General features: G+C 41.3%; 1 protein-coding gene and 1 pseudogene across 1 annotated transcript; one reads left to right on the top strand and one right to left on the bottom strand.

Moving 5' to 3' along the window:
- Positions 1-18,823, bottom strand: part of LOC119526761 — a 66,474-nt pseudogene that overhangs the window by 12,372 nt on the left and 35,279 nt on the right.
- On the top strand, positions 11,169-15,882 carry LOC119510183 (alkylated DNA repair protein alkB homolog 8-like). Its single transcript, XM_037804366.1, is given in 2 exon segments — positions 11,169-11,174; positions 14,818-15,882. Coding segments are annotated over 2 exon segments (1,071 nt in total).

The following is an 18,823-nucleotide window of genomic DNA, read 5'->3' as shown; positions in this document are numbered from 1 at the left end:
GGGAAAGCACTTTTCTTCCCCAGCAGGCCTGAGACCCCTCCCACGTGTGGAGAGATTCCAAGGTGGTCCAGTGGCACCAGCAAGAGAAACCAAAACAAGTGCCCCAGGCCTCAGACTTCCCTCCCATGCCCAGAGACATGGAGCAGCTGGATACCACCACCACAAGCATCCTGCTGATCTGAGACTCCTTTCCTTCCCCAGGAGACACTGGGAGGTCAGGAGAATGGCCTGGAAGAACCAGCCATGACAAGCAGCCCACTCAGAGAAGTGCTCTTTTTTCCATCAGGCAGGGGAGATCCTGCCACAACACATATCCAGCCAGGAAAGCCCTAAAGGGCTTGACATTTCCTTCTACCATCGGTAGATCCCCGGGCAAATGAGCAAAACTGACAGGCGGGACAGAGCCAAAGAAGGAAGCTTGGCCCAAAAAGTCTCTTTGTCGCCTGAGACTCCACTTCTCTTCCCAGAAACACTGAAGCAGCTGTGGGACACAGATAAGGAGATCTCACCAACAACCAAGCCTGGAAAGCACTCTGTGTCCCCTACAGGCAAGGGGGATGTTGCCATAATGTCCACATGACATTGGAGATGGACTTGGGACTGGCCCTCAATCTTGGACATAGATCATGGTTCAGGATTTATAGTGAAATCTCACCTCAACTTGAACCTTGGACCTTGGACCTTCACCTGGATCTTGGGCCTAGGCTTAGATCTTGGACCTGGATCCGTTCCAGTTCCTTGGACCTGACCTTAAACTTGGGACCTGGACCTGGACCTTAGACTTCAACATCTGACTTCGACCTGGACATGACCCATCCATTAAATGTGGACTTAGGCCTTGTACCTGAACCTTGAAAATGGACCTCAAATTTGGATTTTGGATGTAGACTTCAGACTTGGACCTAGAACTTGGGCATGCACATTAGCACTGGAACTGGACCTGGACCTTGGACCTGGGCCTTGCACCTAAACCTTTGAAATGGGTCTGGACCCAATATGAACTTGGACCTTGGATCTGTACTTTAGACTTCTAATCAGACTAATGTCCATATCCAAAGTCCATGTCCAGTACAGAGGTCCAGGTCCATGGTCCAAGTTCAAGTCCAAGCCAAGTGCAAAGACCAATTACAGGTGACCAAGGTCCTGGTCAAATCCATGGCTGAGGTCCAGGTTCAATGTCCAGAATCAGGTCATTTTCCAGGTCCAAGGCCAGGTTTAAGATCCAAGTCCATGGTCTACTCCAAGATCAAGGTCCAGATCCAAGTTTCAAGTTCAAGGTCATGCTCAAGTTCATGTCTGAGTTGTAGGTCCAAGGTCCAGATCCAAGGCCGAACAGCCAAGACCATGTCCAGGCCCAGGTCCAAGCACTGTGCTGAAGTTCAAGGTCCAGGTCTAAGGTCATGTTAGATCCAAAGCCTAGGACAAATACAAGACCAAAGTCCAGGGCCACGGTTCAGGTTCTAATTCCAAGTCCAGGTCCAAAGAACTGGACAATCCAAGTCCACAATCCAGGCCAAACATCTACAACCAAGTCCAGTTCTCAGGTTGATTCAAGGTTCACATCCAGTGCCAAGGTCCAAGGTCCAGTCCAGCTCCAATGTCTAGATCTAAGTTTCAAGTTCTAATTCTATGATCCAAATCCAGCAAAGTCCAAAATCCAGTTTTAAGATCCATGTCCAGGAACAAGTACAGATCTAAGGTCAAGTCCAAAGATCTAAAGAATTCAGGTGCAAGATCCAGGTCAAACATCAAGGACTAGGTCCAAGTGCCAGGTGCAGATCCAAGACCCAAGTCCAGTGCTGAGGTCCAAAGTTCAAGTCTAGGTCTAAGTCCAAGTTCCAGTTCCAAGGTCCAGGCCTGACATCCAGATCAATAGCCAAAAACTAGTTCTTGGGTCAAGTCCAAGATTTTTGACAAATCCTGGGTCAAGACCTGATGACCAGATTCAAGATCCAGGTCCAAGTTTGAAGTTCAGAGTCAAGGTCTGAGAACTGGGTCTGAGGTCATTGTCTAAGGTCTGGTACAATCTTCAGATCAAAACCAGGTCAAAAACCCAAATCCTAGGTACAGATTTCGGTACACATCAAGGTCCAGGTTTAGTCTAGATACAAGTGCAAAGTCCAACTTCAAGGTGCTATGTCAAGGTAAACATCCAGGTTCAAAATCCAGGTCCAAGATCTACTTTCCAGTTCCAATGTCCAAATTCAGGTCGAAAGTCCAAATCCAGGTAAAAGATTTAAAAATCTAAAGTCAGTTTCAAAGTTCAGATTATCTCCAGGTCCAAGTTCCAAGTACAAGGTCCTGTTCCAAGTCAAGATTTGGGTCCAATTCTGAGGTACATTTCAACTTCAAATTCCAGGACCAAAGTCTAGTTCTAATTCTAGGACAAATATTAAGTCAAAGTTCATATCCAATGCCCATATCCATGTCCATTTCTAAGACCAAGGTCCCAGTCTAGGTCCAAAATTCACATCCAATGTCCAGTTTTAGGTACCAGTCAATGGTCTTAGACTCCATAGGGGTAATTGTGGACTTAAGTTCTGGGGTGAACAGTGGGAACTTAGCTTCTGTGGGGACTTACCCTCTGGTGTGGGAAATAGGAACAGCTTCTGGACAAAGAAGAGTGTAGTCATCTTCTGAGGAGGGCAATGAAACTTAACCTCTGGAGCCAAAATGGCGACCCATGCTCTGAATGAGGAACATACAATAAGTTTTTATAAGAGAGAAATGTAGATATTGATTTCTTTCCACAAAAATTTCTTTGATTCATAATTTGCTCTAACTTGCATTAAGAATACATTTTTGAGAACAAAATGTGACTGAGGGGAGAACCTAAGATGGCGGCTAGAAGAGACAGAGCAAAAAACACTTCCATGAAAAATACTAGATAAAAGCCAGAAAGTGACCCGGGACACCAGTTCCAGCAATGCCCCAGCTGGACAAGGTCTGCTAAAACCACAGGGACATGAAATGGGTGAAACTGGGAGTCTGCATTCTGACATGAGTGAGTAAGCCACTGAATATCCAGCAGCCATGCTGCGGTGTAGGGAAACCGAGAATTGGCGTTTGGAGGCAGACTAGTTCTTTAAAAAAAAAAAACAACAAAAAACCCAAAAGCAGCTGCAGCAAGAATCACACAGTGAAGCGCAGCAGGAACGGGCTGCATGAATGCCTCAATATCTGGCATGGAAGATAGCCTTTCACACACCCGCTGCTAACTGTCTCGGAGCGAGGCAGGCAGAGGAGAGCCAAACGGGGAAAAAAACCATGCCCCTTGCAGCCATCTTTCCAACGGGCTGGGAACGCTCCTGCCTGGTGCCAGAGTTACAGCCCAGAACCGAGCCAAAAATCTCAGTGTGACAGGAAGTGTTTCCAACAACATGCACACACACCTCAATATCAGGCATGGATGATAGCCTTTCATACACCCATAGCTAATTGTCCCGGAGCTGGGAAGGTGGAGCTGTGCGAAAAGGGGGAAATTAATACGCCCCATACAGCCATTCTTACAGCAGGCTGGGAACGCACCTACATGGCCCAGGAGCCCAGATCTTCCCCTGAGGGACGGCGCACACTTGTGACATAGCACAACCTTCCCTCAGCAGAGGCCCTAGAAGGGCATGGCATGGAAGAGGGACCCAATTGGAAATCCCAGGGACCATACACCAATACCAAAGACTTGGGTGTGGGTCAGTGGCAGAGACAATCTGTGGAGAGACTGAAATGAAGGTTTAGACTCTTGCAACAGCCTTAAATCTCCAGAAACAGGTTGGATTATTAAAGCTGCCCTCCCTCCCTAACTGCTTAGACACAAGCCCCGCATTCAGGGCAGACAGCACCAACAACACACCCAAACTTGGTGAACCAATTGGACCCCACCAGAATCAGACCCCACGCACCACAAAGACAAAGTTGGGGAGAACTGACTTGAGGGGAATAGGTGACTCGCGGACACCATCTGCTGGTTAGAGAAAGTGTATGCCACCAAGCTGCAGATCTGACAAATTAGAGATTCGTCCTTGAATAACCATACATATCCTAAAAGAACCCTATCAAGTAAAGCAAATGCCAAGAGGCCAAAAACAACAGAAAATTTTAAAGCATATGATAAAACCGGATGATATGGATAACCCAAACCCAAACACCCACATCAAAAGATGAGAGGAGACACAGTACTTGGAGCAATTAATCAAAGAACTAAAGACAAACAACGACAGCATGGCACAGGATATAAAGGACATGAAGAAGAGCATGGCACAGGATATAGAGGACATGAAGAAGACCCTAGAAGAGCATAAAGAAGAAATTGCAGGGGTAAATAAAAAAATACATGATCTTATGGAAATAAAAGAAACTGTTGACCAAATTAAAAAGATTCTGTATACTCATAGTACAAGACTAAAGGAAGCAGAACAACAATCAGTGACCTCAAGGACCACAGAATGGAAAATGAAAGAACAAAAGAAAAAAATGGTGTTCTAGTTTGCTAATGCTGCCGGGATGCAAAACACCAGAAATCGATTGGCTTTCATAAACGGGGGCTTATCTGGTTACACAGTTACAGTCTTAAAGGTCATAAAGTGCCCAAGGTAAGGCATCAACAATCCAGTATCTTCACTGGAGGATGGCCAATGGTGTCCGAAAAACCTCTGTTAGCTGGGAAGGCATGTGGCTGGTGTCTGCTCCAAAGTTCTGGTTTCAAAATGGCTTTCTCCCAGGACGTTCCTCTCTAGGCTGCAGTTCCTCAAAAATGTCACTGTTAGTTGCACTTGGGATGTTTGTCCTCTCTCAGCTTCTCTGGAGCAAGAGTCTGCTTTCAATGGCCGTCTTCAAACTGTCTCTCATCTGTAGCTCCTGTGCTTTCTTCAAAGTGTCCCTCTTGGCTGTGGCAAGCCCACTTCTTCTGTCTGATCTTATATAGTGCACCAGTAATTTAATTCAGACCCACCCAATGGGCGGGAACACCTCCATGGAAATTATACAATCAGAGTCATCACCTACAGTTGGGTGGGGCACATTTCCATGCAAACAACTGAATCCAAACATTCCAACTTAATCCACACCAATATGTCTGCCCCACAAGATTGCATCAAAGAATATGGCTTTTTCTGGGGGATATAATACATTCAAACCAGCACAAATGGGGGAAAAATTGAAAAAAATTGAAATGGACCTCAGGGATATGATAGATAAAATAAAATGTCCGAATATGAGACTCATTGGTGTCCCAGAAGGGGAAGAGAAGGATAAAGGTCTATCCTCTTAAGCTTTAATGTATTGGAATAGCTAGAAGTAAATACCTGAAACTACCAAACTCCAACCCAGCAGTCTGGACTCCTGAAGACAATTATATAATAATGTAGATTACAAGGGGTGACAGTGTGATTGTGAAGACCTTGTGGATCACACCCCCTTTATCTAGTGCAAGGATGAGTGGAGGAATGGGGATAAAAACTAAAGGACAGATGGGGTGGGATGGGGGGATGATTTGGGTGTTCTTTTTTCACTTTTATTTTTTATTCTTGTTCTGGTTCTTTCTGATGTAAGGAAAATGTTCAGAGATAGACTGTGGTGATGAACGCATAACTATGTTATCATACTGTGGACAGTGGATTGTATATCATGGATGATTGTATGGTGTGTGAATGTATTTCAATAAAACTGAATTTAACAAAAAAAAAGTTAATGTCAATCAATGCAATATATGATACTGGAGTTGATCTAAGAATGGAGTAGATAAGCTCAAAGGGGGCATAAGGAAAAATGGAATATAGAATTTAAGCTTTCTATCCATATTAATTTTCTTGAATTAACTGCAGTTAAGTTAAGATCATAAGTTAATATCCTTGTTTGCAGGAAACGTACATGGAAGTATTATGAGTTCAAGGAGTATGATATATGCAACCTGCTCTCAAATGTTCAGAAGATGATAAATGGGTAGATAGATAATTGATAGATAATAGATACAGTTGAAAGAAAGAGGGCGAGGGAGGGAGGCAGGCAGGCAGGAAAGAAGGAAGGAAGAAAGGAAAGAGAAAGAAAGGTACTGCAATGGTAGCAAAATGTAAACTTGGTAGATACAGATATCTGGGGGTAGAGGGGGGGTTGGAGTTCTCTGTATGGGGTTTGTATTGTATTTGCAACTGTTCTATATGTTTGAAATTATTTCAAAATAAAAATAAAAAAAAATGTGACTGAGTTCATATTCACAAAAACTGCCTAGATTTTTCTTAATTTCTTCTAAAATAAGTTTCTTTTGAAAACACTGCGTGAATTTGAGCTTGTTTTCACAAATACTGCTTAGATTCATCTCAACTGGCTCTAAATCAGAGTAAACATATTCAGTTAAGAAAAATGCACGGCTCTCAGCATTTTTGCTCAGATAAAGTTAACCTTCACCCAAGTTTATTCTAACAATCAATAAGAATATTCTTTAAAGGAAAAATGTCTGATTCTGAGCTTGTATACTTTTCTTATACCAGGTATTCGTACAAATACACACTATTTTCATCTAGATTTCCCCTAACAAGCAATAAGAATATAGAAGGTACTGTTGTGAACAACATGTAAATCTAAGCTCATTTTCACACATACTGCTTAGGTTCATCTTTACTTGTTCTAATTTAAAGAAGAAAGTGTGGTTATACTATTGAAACTAAGTAGGTAGTAATCTGAACTGACTGTTATGAATGAGATGTTACCTTTAATCCCCAGAGCAATCACTAATAAAACAACTATAATTATATATTAAATAAATAAGAAGGCACTCAAAATGGTACACTACAAAATACCTAACACCAAAGAAGGTAGTAATAGAGCATTAGAGTTCCCCCACAAAAAAAAGATGCTATACAAATAGAAAGTAAATAGAAAAGTGGCAGAAGTTCTTATTTATCAGTTTACTTTAAATGTAAATGGATTAGATTCTCCAATCAAAGGGCAGAGAAGTAAAAAAAAAAAAAAGTGACCCAACTATATGTTGTCTACAAGAGGCTCACCCTAGACCCAAAGATACAAACAGGTTGAAAATGAATGAAAGGGTTGCAAAACATATCCCAGGCAAATAGTAACCAAAAGAGAGCTGGAATAGCTAGACTAATATCAGATGAAGTAGACTTTAACCAAAAAAATGTTACAAGAGACAAAGAAGAACATTATATCCCAATAAAAGTATCAATTAATCAAGAAGATAGAACATTATAAACATGTATGTACCTGTTGTAGTTTTCAGCTATGTACCCCAGAAAAACATGTTCTTAAATTTAACCATTCCTGTGGGTATGAACCCATTGTAAGTAGAACCTTTTGATGAAGTTACTTCAGTTAAGGTGTGACCCAACTCAGTAAGGATGGGTCTTAATCCTATTACTGGAGTCTGTTATAAGCAGAATAAAATTCAGACAGAGAGAGAGAAAGCCACAGAAGCAAGAAGCTGAAGGTCAACAGAATCCAGAAGAAAGGGGGAGGCCACCACATGTACTGCTATGTGACATAGGAGCCAAAGACAAAGAATTGCTGGCAGCTAGCCCCAGAACGCCAGTCTTTGGGAAGAAAGTGTCGCCTTGATGAGGCTTTGTTTTGGACTTGATTTTGACTTCTCCTAGTCTCAAAACCATGAGCCAATAAATTCCCATTGTTTAAGCCAAACCATTGCATGCTATTTGCTTGAGCAGCCAAGGAAACTAAAACAGCACTGTGCCAGTTTGCATATATTATGTCCCCCAGAAAAAGCCATGTTCTTTGGTACAGTCTTGTGGGGGCAGACATATTAGTGGGGATTAAGTTGGAACATTTGGATTAGGTTGTTTCCATGGAAATGTGCCCCACCTGTAGGTGATAACTCTGGATAATTTCCATGGAGGTGTGGCCCTGCCCATTCAGCATGGGCTTTGATTGGTTTACTGGAGCACTATATAAGCTCAGACAGAAGGAGTGAGCTTACTACAGCCAAGAGGGACACTTTGAAGAATGCACAGGAGAGAACATAAGATGGTGGCTAGGTGAGACAGGGCAAAAAACACCTCTGTGAAAAATACTAGATAAAAACCAGAAAGTGACCCAGAACACCAGTTCCAGCAATGCGCCAGCCAGCAAGGTCTGCTAAATCCACAGGGAATGTGCGTTTGGTGAAACCAGGAGCCTGCATTCTGAAACAAGTGAGTGAGCCAGCTGAAAGTCTGGCAGCTGTGCTGCAGTGCAGGAAAATGGTGGGCTGGCCTTTGGAGACGGACTAGTCCTTTAAAAAAAAAAAAGAAAAAAAAAAAGCCCAGGAGAGGCTGCAGATAAGACGGTAGAGCCGCGCAGTGAAGCACGGCGGGAGTGGGCTGGGCTAACGCCTCGGTGTCTGGCATGCAGGATACCCCTCCCCACACCCGCTGTTGATTGTCTTGAGACCAGGGGAGCAGAGGGGAGCCAAAAGGAGAAAAAAAATACATTCCTTGCAGCCATCTCCCCGGCGGGCTGTGGACACTTCTGCCTGGGGCCAGATCCACAGCCCAGAGCTGCGCCAAGAAACCCAGTGTGACAGGCACCGCACACATGTCACAATATCGGCCATGGACAGTGGCCTTTAATGCACCCATGGCTGATTGTCCCAGAGCTGGAAGGGTGGAGCTGTGCGAAAAGGGGGAAGTTAACGCATCCCATTCAACCATCTTTGAAGCAGGCTGGGAGTGCCCCTGCACAGCCCAGTGACCCAGGGCTTCCCTGGCGGGCTGGCGCGCACTTGTGACGTGGCACAGCCCTCCCTCAGCAGAGGTCCTAGAAGAGCACAGCTGGGAAGGGGGAACCACTCAGAAATCCCAGGGACCCTACGCAACTACCAAGGACTTGTGGGTCAGCGGCAGAGATAATCTGTAGCAAGACTAAAATGAAGGCTTAGGCTCCTGCAACAGCCTTAAATCTCCGGGAACACCTGGGAGGTTTGATTATTAAAGCTCCTGCCTCCCTAACCACCTACACACCCCACATTCAGGGTGGACAGCACCAAAAACACACCCAAATTAAGTGCACCAATTGAACCCCACAAGAATCAGATCCCCACACACCACAAAGACAAAGCTGGGGAGAACTGACTTGAGGGGAATAGGTGACTCACAGACGCCTTCTGCTGGTTAGTTAGAGAAAGCGTATGCCACCAAGCTGCAGTTCTGACAAATTAGCGATCAAGTAAAGCAAATGCCAAGAGGCCAAAAACAACAGAAAATCTTAAAGCATGTAATAAAACCAGACGATAAGGAGAACCCAAACCCAAACACCCAAATCAAAAGATCAGAAGACACACAGTACTTGGCACAATTAATCAAAGAACTACAGACAGGCAACAAGAGCATGGCAAAGGATATAAAGGACATGAAGAAGAGCATGGCACAGGATATAAAGGACATAAAGACCCTAGAAGAGCATAAAGAAGAAATTGCAAGAGTAAATAAAAAAATAGAAGATCTTATGGAAATAACAGAAACATAGGCCAAATTAAAAAGAATGCACAGAAGCTGAGAGAGTAGTTGCAAATGAGAGACAGTTTCAAGATGGCCGTTGAAAGCAGACCCTTGCTCTGGAGAAGATAAGAGAGGACAAACACCCCAAGAGCAACTAAGAGTGACACTTTTGAGGAACTGCAGCCTAGAGAGGAACGTCCTGGGACAAAGCCATTTAGAAACCAGAACTTTGGAGAAGACGCCACCCACGTGCCTTCCCAGCTAACAGAGATTTTCCAGACACCACTGGCCATCCTCCAGTGAAGGTACCCTTTCTTGATGGACACTTTATGGACTTAACACTGTAATTTTGTAACCAACTATACCCCCTTTTATAAAAGCCAATCCATTTCTGGTGTTTTGCATTCTGGCAGCATTAGTAAACTAGAACAAGCACCTAATAACAAAGCTCCAAAATATATAAAGTGGCGGAACAAAGAATCAGTGAACTCGAAGATAAGACAATTGAAATCATCTAGTCTGAGAAGGAGAAAAAAGAATGGATGAAGAGAAGTGAACAGAGCCTGAAGAACCTATGGAACACCATCAAGTGTACCAATATACACATTGTGGGGAATCGAGAAGGAGAAGAGAGACAGAAAGGAGTAGAAACAATATTCAAAGAAATAATGGCTGGCAATTTCTCAGATTTAGTGAATCATATGAATATATGTGTGCAGGATGCTCACCAAACTCCAAACAGGATAAACCGAAATAGACCCACCCTGCAACATTTTATAATCAAAACTGTTGAATGCCAAAGAGAAAATTCTGAAAGCTGCAAGAAAGAAGGAACATGGCATATAAAAGGCAGCTTCAATAAGATTAAGCACCTGTTTCTCAAAGGAAACCATGGAGGCAAAATATTGCCAAAGAAGAATTCTATATCTGATAAAATATATCTCAGAAATGAAAGAGCAATTAAGACATCCCCAGATGAACAAAAGCTGAGGACATTCACTGCCACTAGACCAGCCCTATCAAAGATGCTAAAGAGAGTTCTGCAGGTTGAAAGGAAAGGACAGTAGGCAATAGGTTGAAGCCATACAAAGAAGTAAGGACCTCTAGTAAGGGTAATGACATAGGTAAATATAAATGTCAATACTGTTGTGTTTTTTGTTTGTAACTTCACTTTTTACCCACTACATGATCTAAAAATGCAAATGCATGAAGTATAACTATAAAGCAGTGGTTTTAGACTCATAATGTATAAACATGCAGCCTGTAACAAGAATTGCATAAAGGTGGGGGATGGAAGGGTATAGGAACATAGTTTGTGTGTACCATTGAAGTTAAGTTGGTATCTAAGCAAACAAGAGACTTAGGTGGAAAAGTAAAGCTGCATGGTAACTATAAAGAAAACATGAAATAACATGCAACCTCACAGAGACAGAAATTCAGATACAGATAGCAAAGGGCAGGCAGGGGGCAGGAGATATAGGGAGTTAATGTGGGGTTTCTCTTTGGGGAGATGGGAAAGTTTTGGTAATGAAAGATGGTGGGGTACTGCAACAATGTAAATATAAGTGATTCCACTGAATGGTGTGCTTGGAAGTGGGTGTGATGGGAAATTAATGTTCTATATATGTTCCCAGAAATTTTTTTTAAAATGAGCATCTAAAGAGACAATGACAATGAAATGAAATATGTGTTGCTGGATAGGATCTAATAAGGGAAGAGAGGGGGCCCATGAAGGTATTTTAGGGAGTGTGGTGGTTTGGAATTGTATGTACACAGAAAATCATGTTTTTAAAGCTAATTCATTCCTGTGTGTGTAAACCTATTGTAAGTAAGACCTTTTGATGAGGTTACTTCAGTTAAGGTGTGGTCCAGGGCAAATCTTAATCCTCTTACTGGAGTCCTTTATAAATGGATGAATACAGAGAGTAAGAGAAAGCCATGAAAGCAAGAAACTGAAAGCAACGAAACCTAGAAGAAAAGGGAGAGACAAGCAGATGCTGCTATGTGCCTTGTCATGTGAGAGAGCACCCAAGGATCACCAGCAACCAGTCTTTGGTAAGAAAGCATTGCCTTGATGATGCCTTGATTTGGATATTCTCACAGTCTCAAACTGTAAGCTAATAAATTCTGATTGTTAAAAAGACCACCCATTTTATGGTATCTGCTTTCAGCAACCTAGAAAACTAAAACAGGGACATATGGAAAAGTTGGAATATGCACTGTAAGCTTGATATCAATGTTAAATTTCTCAAACTTGGTAACTGCACTTAGGGTGGTTACATCAGTGAATAACCTTATTCTTAGGAAATGTATATGGCAATATTAAGTGTTTAAGGAGCATGATGTATTAAAACCTATAATCAAGTGTTCAGAAAATGGATTGATAAATGATCAGACAGATACATGGATAGATAGGGATAGATAGAGGGATAGATAGAATGAGACATCAAATGTAACAAAATGCTAACATTCGTGAATGTGGGTATCTGGTGAATAGGGATGTGCTGGAGTTCTCTGTATGGGGTTTGTATTATTATTGTAAATGTCATATAAGCTTAAAAGTGTTTCAAAATAAAAAGTTCTTAAAATATGAAGCAAAAAGTAACAGAATAGGGGAAGGGAGGGCAAGATGGCAGCATAGGGAGGTGTGGAATTTAGTTAGTCCCCTAGAGCAACTAGTAACTAGCCAGGAATAACTAGCAAATAGTCTGGAACAACTGTTGGGGGACATCTGTGACAAGACACATGTTGCACACCAGTCTGAAACAGGTGGAATGGCTGAGATCACAGCATAGAGCTATAAGTAAAGCTCCCCGAAGTGTGGAGCTGGTGCCCCTCCCCCACCAACACAGCAGGCTGAGTTGGAAGACTTCCTTGTGGGAAAACGAAGTGATAGCTGCTGGGAGCAAGGGAAGATAGCTCAACCAAGCTCCAATCACAGTTTTAATTAACAAATTTGGACTACTGAATATAAGCTATGAGCACAGATAAACCTGGAACAAGCAGGAAAGGAACCCTGAGGTCTCTCCCAGCAGAGAGAAGGTGGGGTTGATGGAAAAATAAATAATAAATAAGAATAGAAGCTTTTGGAGGCAGCTGAGCTCAGTAAAGGGCTGTGTCCAAAGAAAATGGCACAAAGAACCAGATACTGACTCTGGTGAACTGCTGAAACTGGGAGGCTTGGAGACTAGCTCTGGAAAAGAGGATTTCTTTCTTTGTTCTTTTTTTTCTCTCATCCAAAGTACTTCATTAGAGAAAGCCTCAGGCATTTACATTTGTCAGGACTGACCAGGCAAAGGTGGAGTTAACATAGAGAGACAAAGGAAGAAATCAAGTGAAGGAGATAATTCCCTAAAGGGCTCATCTTCCCTAAGAAAAGGGGGGTGAGGCCCAGCTCACATGCTTTCCCTCCTTAGAGAATTAACACCCCAGGGCCTGGGGAAAAAGAAAAAAAAAAAAAAAAAAAAACCAGAAACAGCTTAAGTTTGACTTCTGATGAACCTCTGGGCCCTGGCAGGGATAGGATCTGCTAAGAATGAAAGGTGCCACACCTCTTTACACCAATGGGGAGCTGTGGGCTGACAATCACCACCTGCTGGACAGGATAGGAAAAGCACAGAGTCTAGAGACCTCACAGGAAAGTTTGACAATGTTCTGGGGCTCATCCTCAGGGAAACTTGATACTCATTACACCATCCTCCTGGAACCTAGGCCTGTCTGGTCTGGGAAAATCTGATTGGGGTAAACAAGGAAACGAAATGCCTAGACAACAAAAAATTACATTTCACACAAAGAAACATGAAGATATGACTCAGTCAAAGGAACAAACTTACACTTCAAGTGAGATACAGGAGTTGAAACAAGTAATCAAAGATGTTCAAACAAAACTAAATCAAATAAAAAAGCTGAAGGAAAATGTGGGAAAAGAGATGAAGGACATAAAGAAGACACTGTGTGACCATAAAAAAGAATTAGTGAGCTTGAAAAACAAATGGCAGAACTTGTGGGAATGAAAGGTAAAAGAGAAGAGATGAAAAAAATAATGGAGACATACAATAGCAGATCTGAAGAGGCAGAAGAAAGGAGTCATGAACTAGAGAACAGAACATCTGAAATCCTACACACAAAAGAACAGATAGGGAAAAGAATGGAAAAATATGAGCAGCATCTCAGAGAATTGAAGGACAACATGAAGCACATGAACATACACGTTACGGGTATCTCAGAAAGAGAAGAGGACGGAAATGGGACAGAAAAAATAATGGAGGAAATAATCACTGAAAATTTCTCACCTGTGTGACTTTGGATGTATTATATCCCCCAAAATGCCATTATCTTTAATGCAATCTTGTGGGGGAAGACATATTAGTGTTGATTAGGATGGAATCTTTGGATTAGGTTGTTTCCATGGAGGTATGGCCCCACCCATTCAGTGTGGGTGTTGATTTCATCACTGGAGTCCTATATAAGAGCTCAGACAGAAGGAGCTCAATGCTGCAGCCAAGAGAGACATTTTGAAGATGGCCATTGAAAGTAGACTTTTGCTACTCTAGAGTTTGCCTGGGAGAAACTAAAAGAATATCCCCTGTTCTGGTTTGCTAATGCTGCTGTTTTGCAAAATACCAGAAATGGATTGGCTTTTATAAGGGATTTACTTGGTTACAAAGTTACAGTCTTAAGGCCATAAAGTGTCCAAGATAAGGCATCAACAACAGGGTACCTTCAGTGAAGAATAGCGATGGTGTCGGAAAACCTCTGCTGGCTGGGAAGGCATGCGGCTGGTGTCTGCTTGCTCCCAGGTTCTGTTTCAAAATGGCGTTCTCAAAAATGTCAGTGTCAGCTTCCAACGGCCCTCTTCAAAATGTCTGTCTCAGCTGCAGCTGTTCTGAGGTCCTTCTGTTTGTGAGCTATTTTACAGGGCTCCAGTAATTAAATCAGGACCCACCCTGAGTGGGCAGGATCCACACCTCCATGGAAATTATCCAATCAGACATTTCACTCACAGTTGATTGAGTCACATCTCCATGGAAACAACCCGATCCCAATATCACACGAGATTGGATTAAAAGATCATGGCTTTTTCTGGGGGACATAATATATCCAAACTTGCATACCACAGACACCCAGAGAGAAATGTCCTAAGAGAAAGCCATTTTGAAACACAACCTGGGAGCAAAGGAAGAAGATGCCAGCTACATGCCTTCCAAGCTAACAGATGTCTTCCGGATGCCAATGACTTTTCTCCAGTGAAGGTATACTGTAACTTTGAAGCTAAATAGATCCCCTTTATAAAAGCCAATCCAGATCACAGAACTGGGAACTGAAAATGGCTGAGGCTTTCGCCACTGAGCTGAAAAAGGAACAGGGCTAGTCCGAGGCGACCCTCCGGCTCTCCAAGATTGTCATGGATTTTAAGCACCCAGATGGTGTCACAGTGCCAGTTATGTTGCCTCATCGGAGTTTCCTGGTGATGACAGGAGAATCTAGGTACCTTTGTACCCATGGATTACCCTTTGGTCTGTGACAGCCAGAAACTCCACCCTCATTTCCAGAGAGTGATAAAGAAGCTTCACAGCTGGAACAAGAGTATGTCCATAGTGTTTATGAAGAAATTGCTGGGCATTTCAGCAGCACAAGACACACTCCTTGGCCACATATTTTGGAGTTTTTGAAAGCTTTGCCAAATGGTTCAAAAGTAGCTGATGTTGGATGTGGAAATGGAAAATATCTTGGCATCAATAAGGAGTTATATATGATTGGTTGTGATCGTAGCCAAAACCTTGTGGACATTTGTAGAGAGAGGCAATTTCAGACCTTTGTCTGTGATGCATTAGTAGTACCAATCTGTAGTGAGTCTTGTGATGCCTGTATCTCCATTGCCATCATTCACCATTTTGCAACAGTAGAGCGTAGAGTGACAGCTCTCCAAGAACTTGTTCGACTCTTGAGACCTGGTGGGAAGGCACTCATTTATGTCTGGGCAATGGAACAAGAATATAATAAGCAGAAGTCCAAGTATCTTAGAGGAAACAGAATTAGCCAAGGAACGAAAGAGGTGCTCAGCAGCAATACATCAGTGCAAGGGTTGTTTGTCAAGCAAGTGTCTGATGTGGACAGTCAAGATTTGACATGTTCCATCCCCTCCAATGATGACTTGCAGGAGGCAGGCTGTAATTCAAGGAAAGTTGGTAATTCCAAGCTTCCTATTCACACTAACAGGACTTCTTTTCATTCTCAAGACCTACTTGTTCCTTGGCACCTTAAGGGAAACCCTGCTAAAGACAAACCTGTTCAGCCATTTGGTCCGGATGGATCCCATGACCCAAGTCCTGTGTTTCATCATTACTACCATGTATTCTGTAAGGGAGAATTGAGTAATGTAAGCATTCTGCAAAACTATTATGATCAGGGAAACTGGTGTGTGATTCTTCAAAAGGTGTAATTATTTGTATGAACATACAACATATAGGGAAAAACATGTTCAGTTTTTTCTTAAAGGAGACTAAGTTGACTGTCTTTTAGTGGAAGAGAAAATTTGTGAAAAGTACCAAAATAGAGTTCCTGAGAGAGCTTTGGATGTAGAGATTAGTTAGTAGACATTAATCTGCTACTGTTGCTGACCTCATTTTATCCATAAATGTGGGCTCCTCCTGAGGGCTTTGATCTCTATATTCTTCAGAGGAACAGGAATGGTTTTTAAAAATGATTGAAGCAGTTTGTGAAGTCTTTGGGATCTATGGATAAAAGTACAGCACTTTGAAGATAACCTTTTGTTATAAACTGTTACTGAGTGAACTAAATCATGTAAAATCTCACTAAAGGAACCGTATAAAATTTCAATAAAGAAAATGTTCCTGGTCGATATAAAATTGTCTGAAGTTTAACTGTAACTGTTAGCTCCATAAAAACATAGATTATAACCACTCTATCTACACACCTTACTAGCACAGGGCCTGACAAAATTTCTAAAAAATTAGAAATACCCCCCCATTAGTTAGCAGGAGCTTCATTCAACAAATATTCATTGAGCTTTTAATAAGTACCAGTTACTATTTTAAGTACTGGGAATGGAGCAGTGAAACAGACAGCAAAGAAAGTCCAGTGGTCAAAACAGCATGGTACTGGCATAAAGATAGAAATATTGATCATTGGAATCAAATTGAGAGTTCAGATATAGACCCATGCATTTATGGTCAGTTGATTTTTGACAAGGCTGCCAAGTCCACTCAACTGGGACAGAACAGTCTCTTCAACAATTGCTGGAAGAACTGGATATCCATATCCAAAAGAATGATAGAGCACCCCTATCTCAACTTTGTACAAAAACTATCTCAAAATGGATCAAAGACCTAGATATAAGAGCCAGGACAATAAAACTCCTAGAAGGAAAAAGTGAAGCATCTTCAAGATCTTGTGATAGGCGGTGGTTTCTTAGAACTTACACCCAAAGCACAAGCAATGAAAGAAAAAAATAGATACAGGAGACCTCCTCAAAAATTAATGTGTTTCAAAGGACTTTGACAAAAAGGTGAAAAGGCAGCCTATTCAATGGGAGAAAATATTTGGAAGCCACATATCCGATAAGGGTTAATACCAAGAATATATAAAGAAATCCTATAACTAAACAATAAAAAGACAAACAACCCAATTTAAAAATGGGCAAAAGATTTGAATAGACATTTTTCCAAAGAGGAAATACAAATGACTAAAAAAACACATAAAAAGATGCTCAGCATCACTAGCTATTAGGAAAATACAAATCACAACCACCATGAGCCCACATTATGGATAAGATGAGGTCAGCAACAGTAGCAGATCAATGTCTTTTTAATATTAGCCATTTGGGGGGTTTGAAATGGTATCTTCCTTAGTTTTAATTTGTATTTCTCTGAAGACCAATGATGATAGCATTTTTACATATCTTACTTGCCACTTGTATATCTTGAAGTGTCTGTTCAAATCTTTTGTCCATTTTAAAAAATTGAGTAGCTTGACTTCTTATTGAGTTGCACAAGTTCTTTATATATGCTAGATACATGTCCTCTGTCATGTATATATATTGCCAGGATTTTCTCCCAGTCTCTGATTGCCTGTTATTTTCTTTACAATGTCTTTTGAAGAACCAACATTTTAAATTTTTATGAAGTTCAGTCTATCAATTTTTTAATTTCATAGATCATACTTTTTATGTCCTATATAAGAAATTTTTCCCAATCCACATCAGTAAGATTTCTTCCTATATTTCTACCTAAGTTTTTATACTTTTAGCCTTTACATTTACATCTATGACATATTTTGAATTAATTTTTGTATGTTGTGTGAAGTGCTTGGCTGTTCATTTATTCCAGCATCATTTTTGAGAAGAGTATTCCTTCCCAAAATGAATTGCTTTGACACCTTCTGGAAAATAAATTTACCACGTATGGGTGGGTCTAAAAAACAACAACAACAAAAAAAAGCCAATCCATTTCTGCTGTTTTGCATAACAGCAGCATTAGCAAACTGGAACACCATCTCTTATGAAAGACATAAAATTATAGATCCAAGAAGTGCAGCATACCCCAAATAGAACAGATCCAAATACACCTCCACCAAGACACATAATAATCAGATTATCAAATATCAAAGACAGAGAGACAATTCTGAAAGCAGCAAAAGTGATCCACCACGTACAAGGGAAGTTTGATAAGACTATGTGCAGATTTTTGAGAGAAACCATGGAGGTGAGAAGGCAATGGTATAATATATTTAAGACAGTGAAAAAGGAAAACTACCAACCAAAAATTCTATATCCAGCAAAACTGTCCTTCAAAATGAGGGAGAGTGTAAAATATTTTAAAGACAAACAGACACTGAGAGAGTTTGTGAACAAAAGACCTACTCTACAAGAAATACTAAAAGCAGCACTACAGACAGATAGGAAAAGCAAGGAGAGAGAGGTTTGGAGAAGAGTGTAGAAATGAAGACTATCAGTAAGGGTAAAAAAAGAAAGAGAGAAAGGAAAAAAAATAAAATAAAATATGACATATAAAATCCAAAAGACAAAATGGTAGACAGTAGACAATATGTTGAGTGAAATTAGCCAGAAACAAAAGGACAAATAATGTATGGTCTCACTAATATGAACTAATATTCATGAGTGAATGTTGAGAGTTAACGTTGAGAACACAGGTTATCAGGAAATAGAAAGAGGTTAGAGATCAGGCATTTGATACTGAAGGTTCAACAGGATTGACTGTATAGATGAAGAAATGGATAGCACATTACTGTATGATGGTGGCACAATATTGTAAGGATGCAGAACAAAGATGACTCTGAGTACGGTTGAAAGAGGAGAGCTAGGACCAGAAGGAAAGACAAAAGATAAAGACTGGTATTGTATG

Source organism: Choloepus didactylus, chromosome 1, assembly GCF_015220235.1.
Source record: "Choloepus didactylus isolate mChoDid1 chromosome 1, mChoDid1.pri, whole genome shotgun sequence".
Taxonomy (NCBI): Eukaryota; Metazoa; Chordata; class Mammalia; order Pilosa; family Megalonychidae; genus Choloepus; species Choloepus didactylus.
The sequence above is the reverse complement of the archived record's forward strand: the minus strand, read 5'-3'. Positions and strand labels throughout refer to the sequence as shown.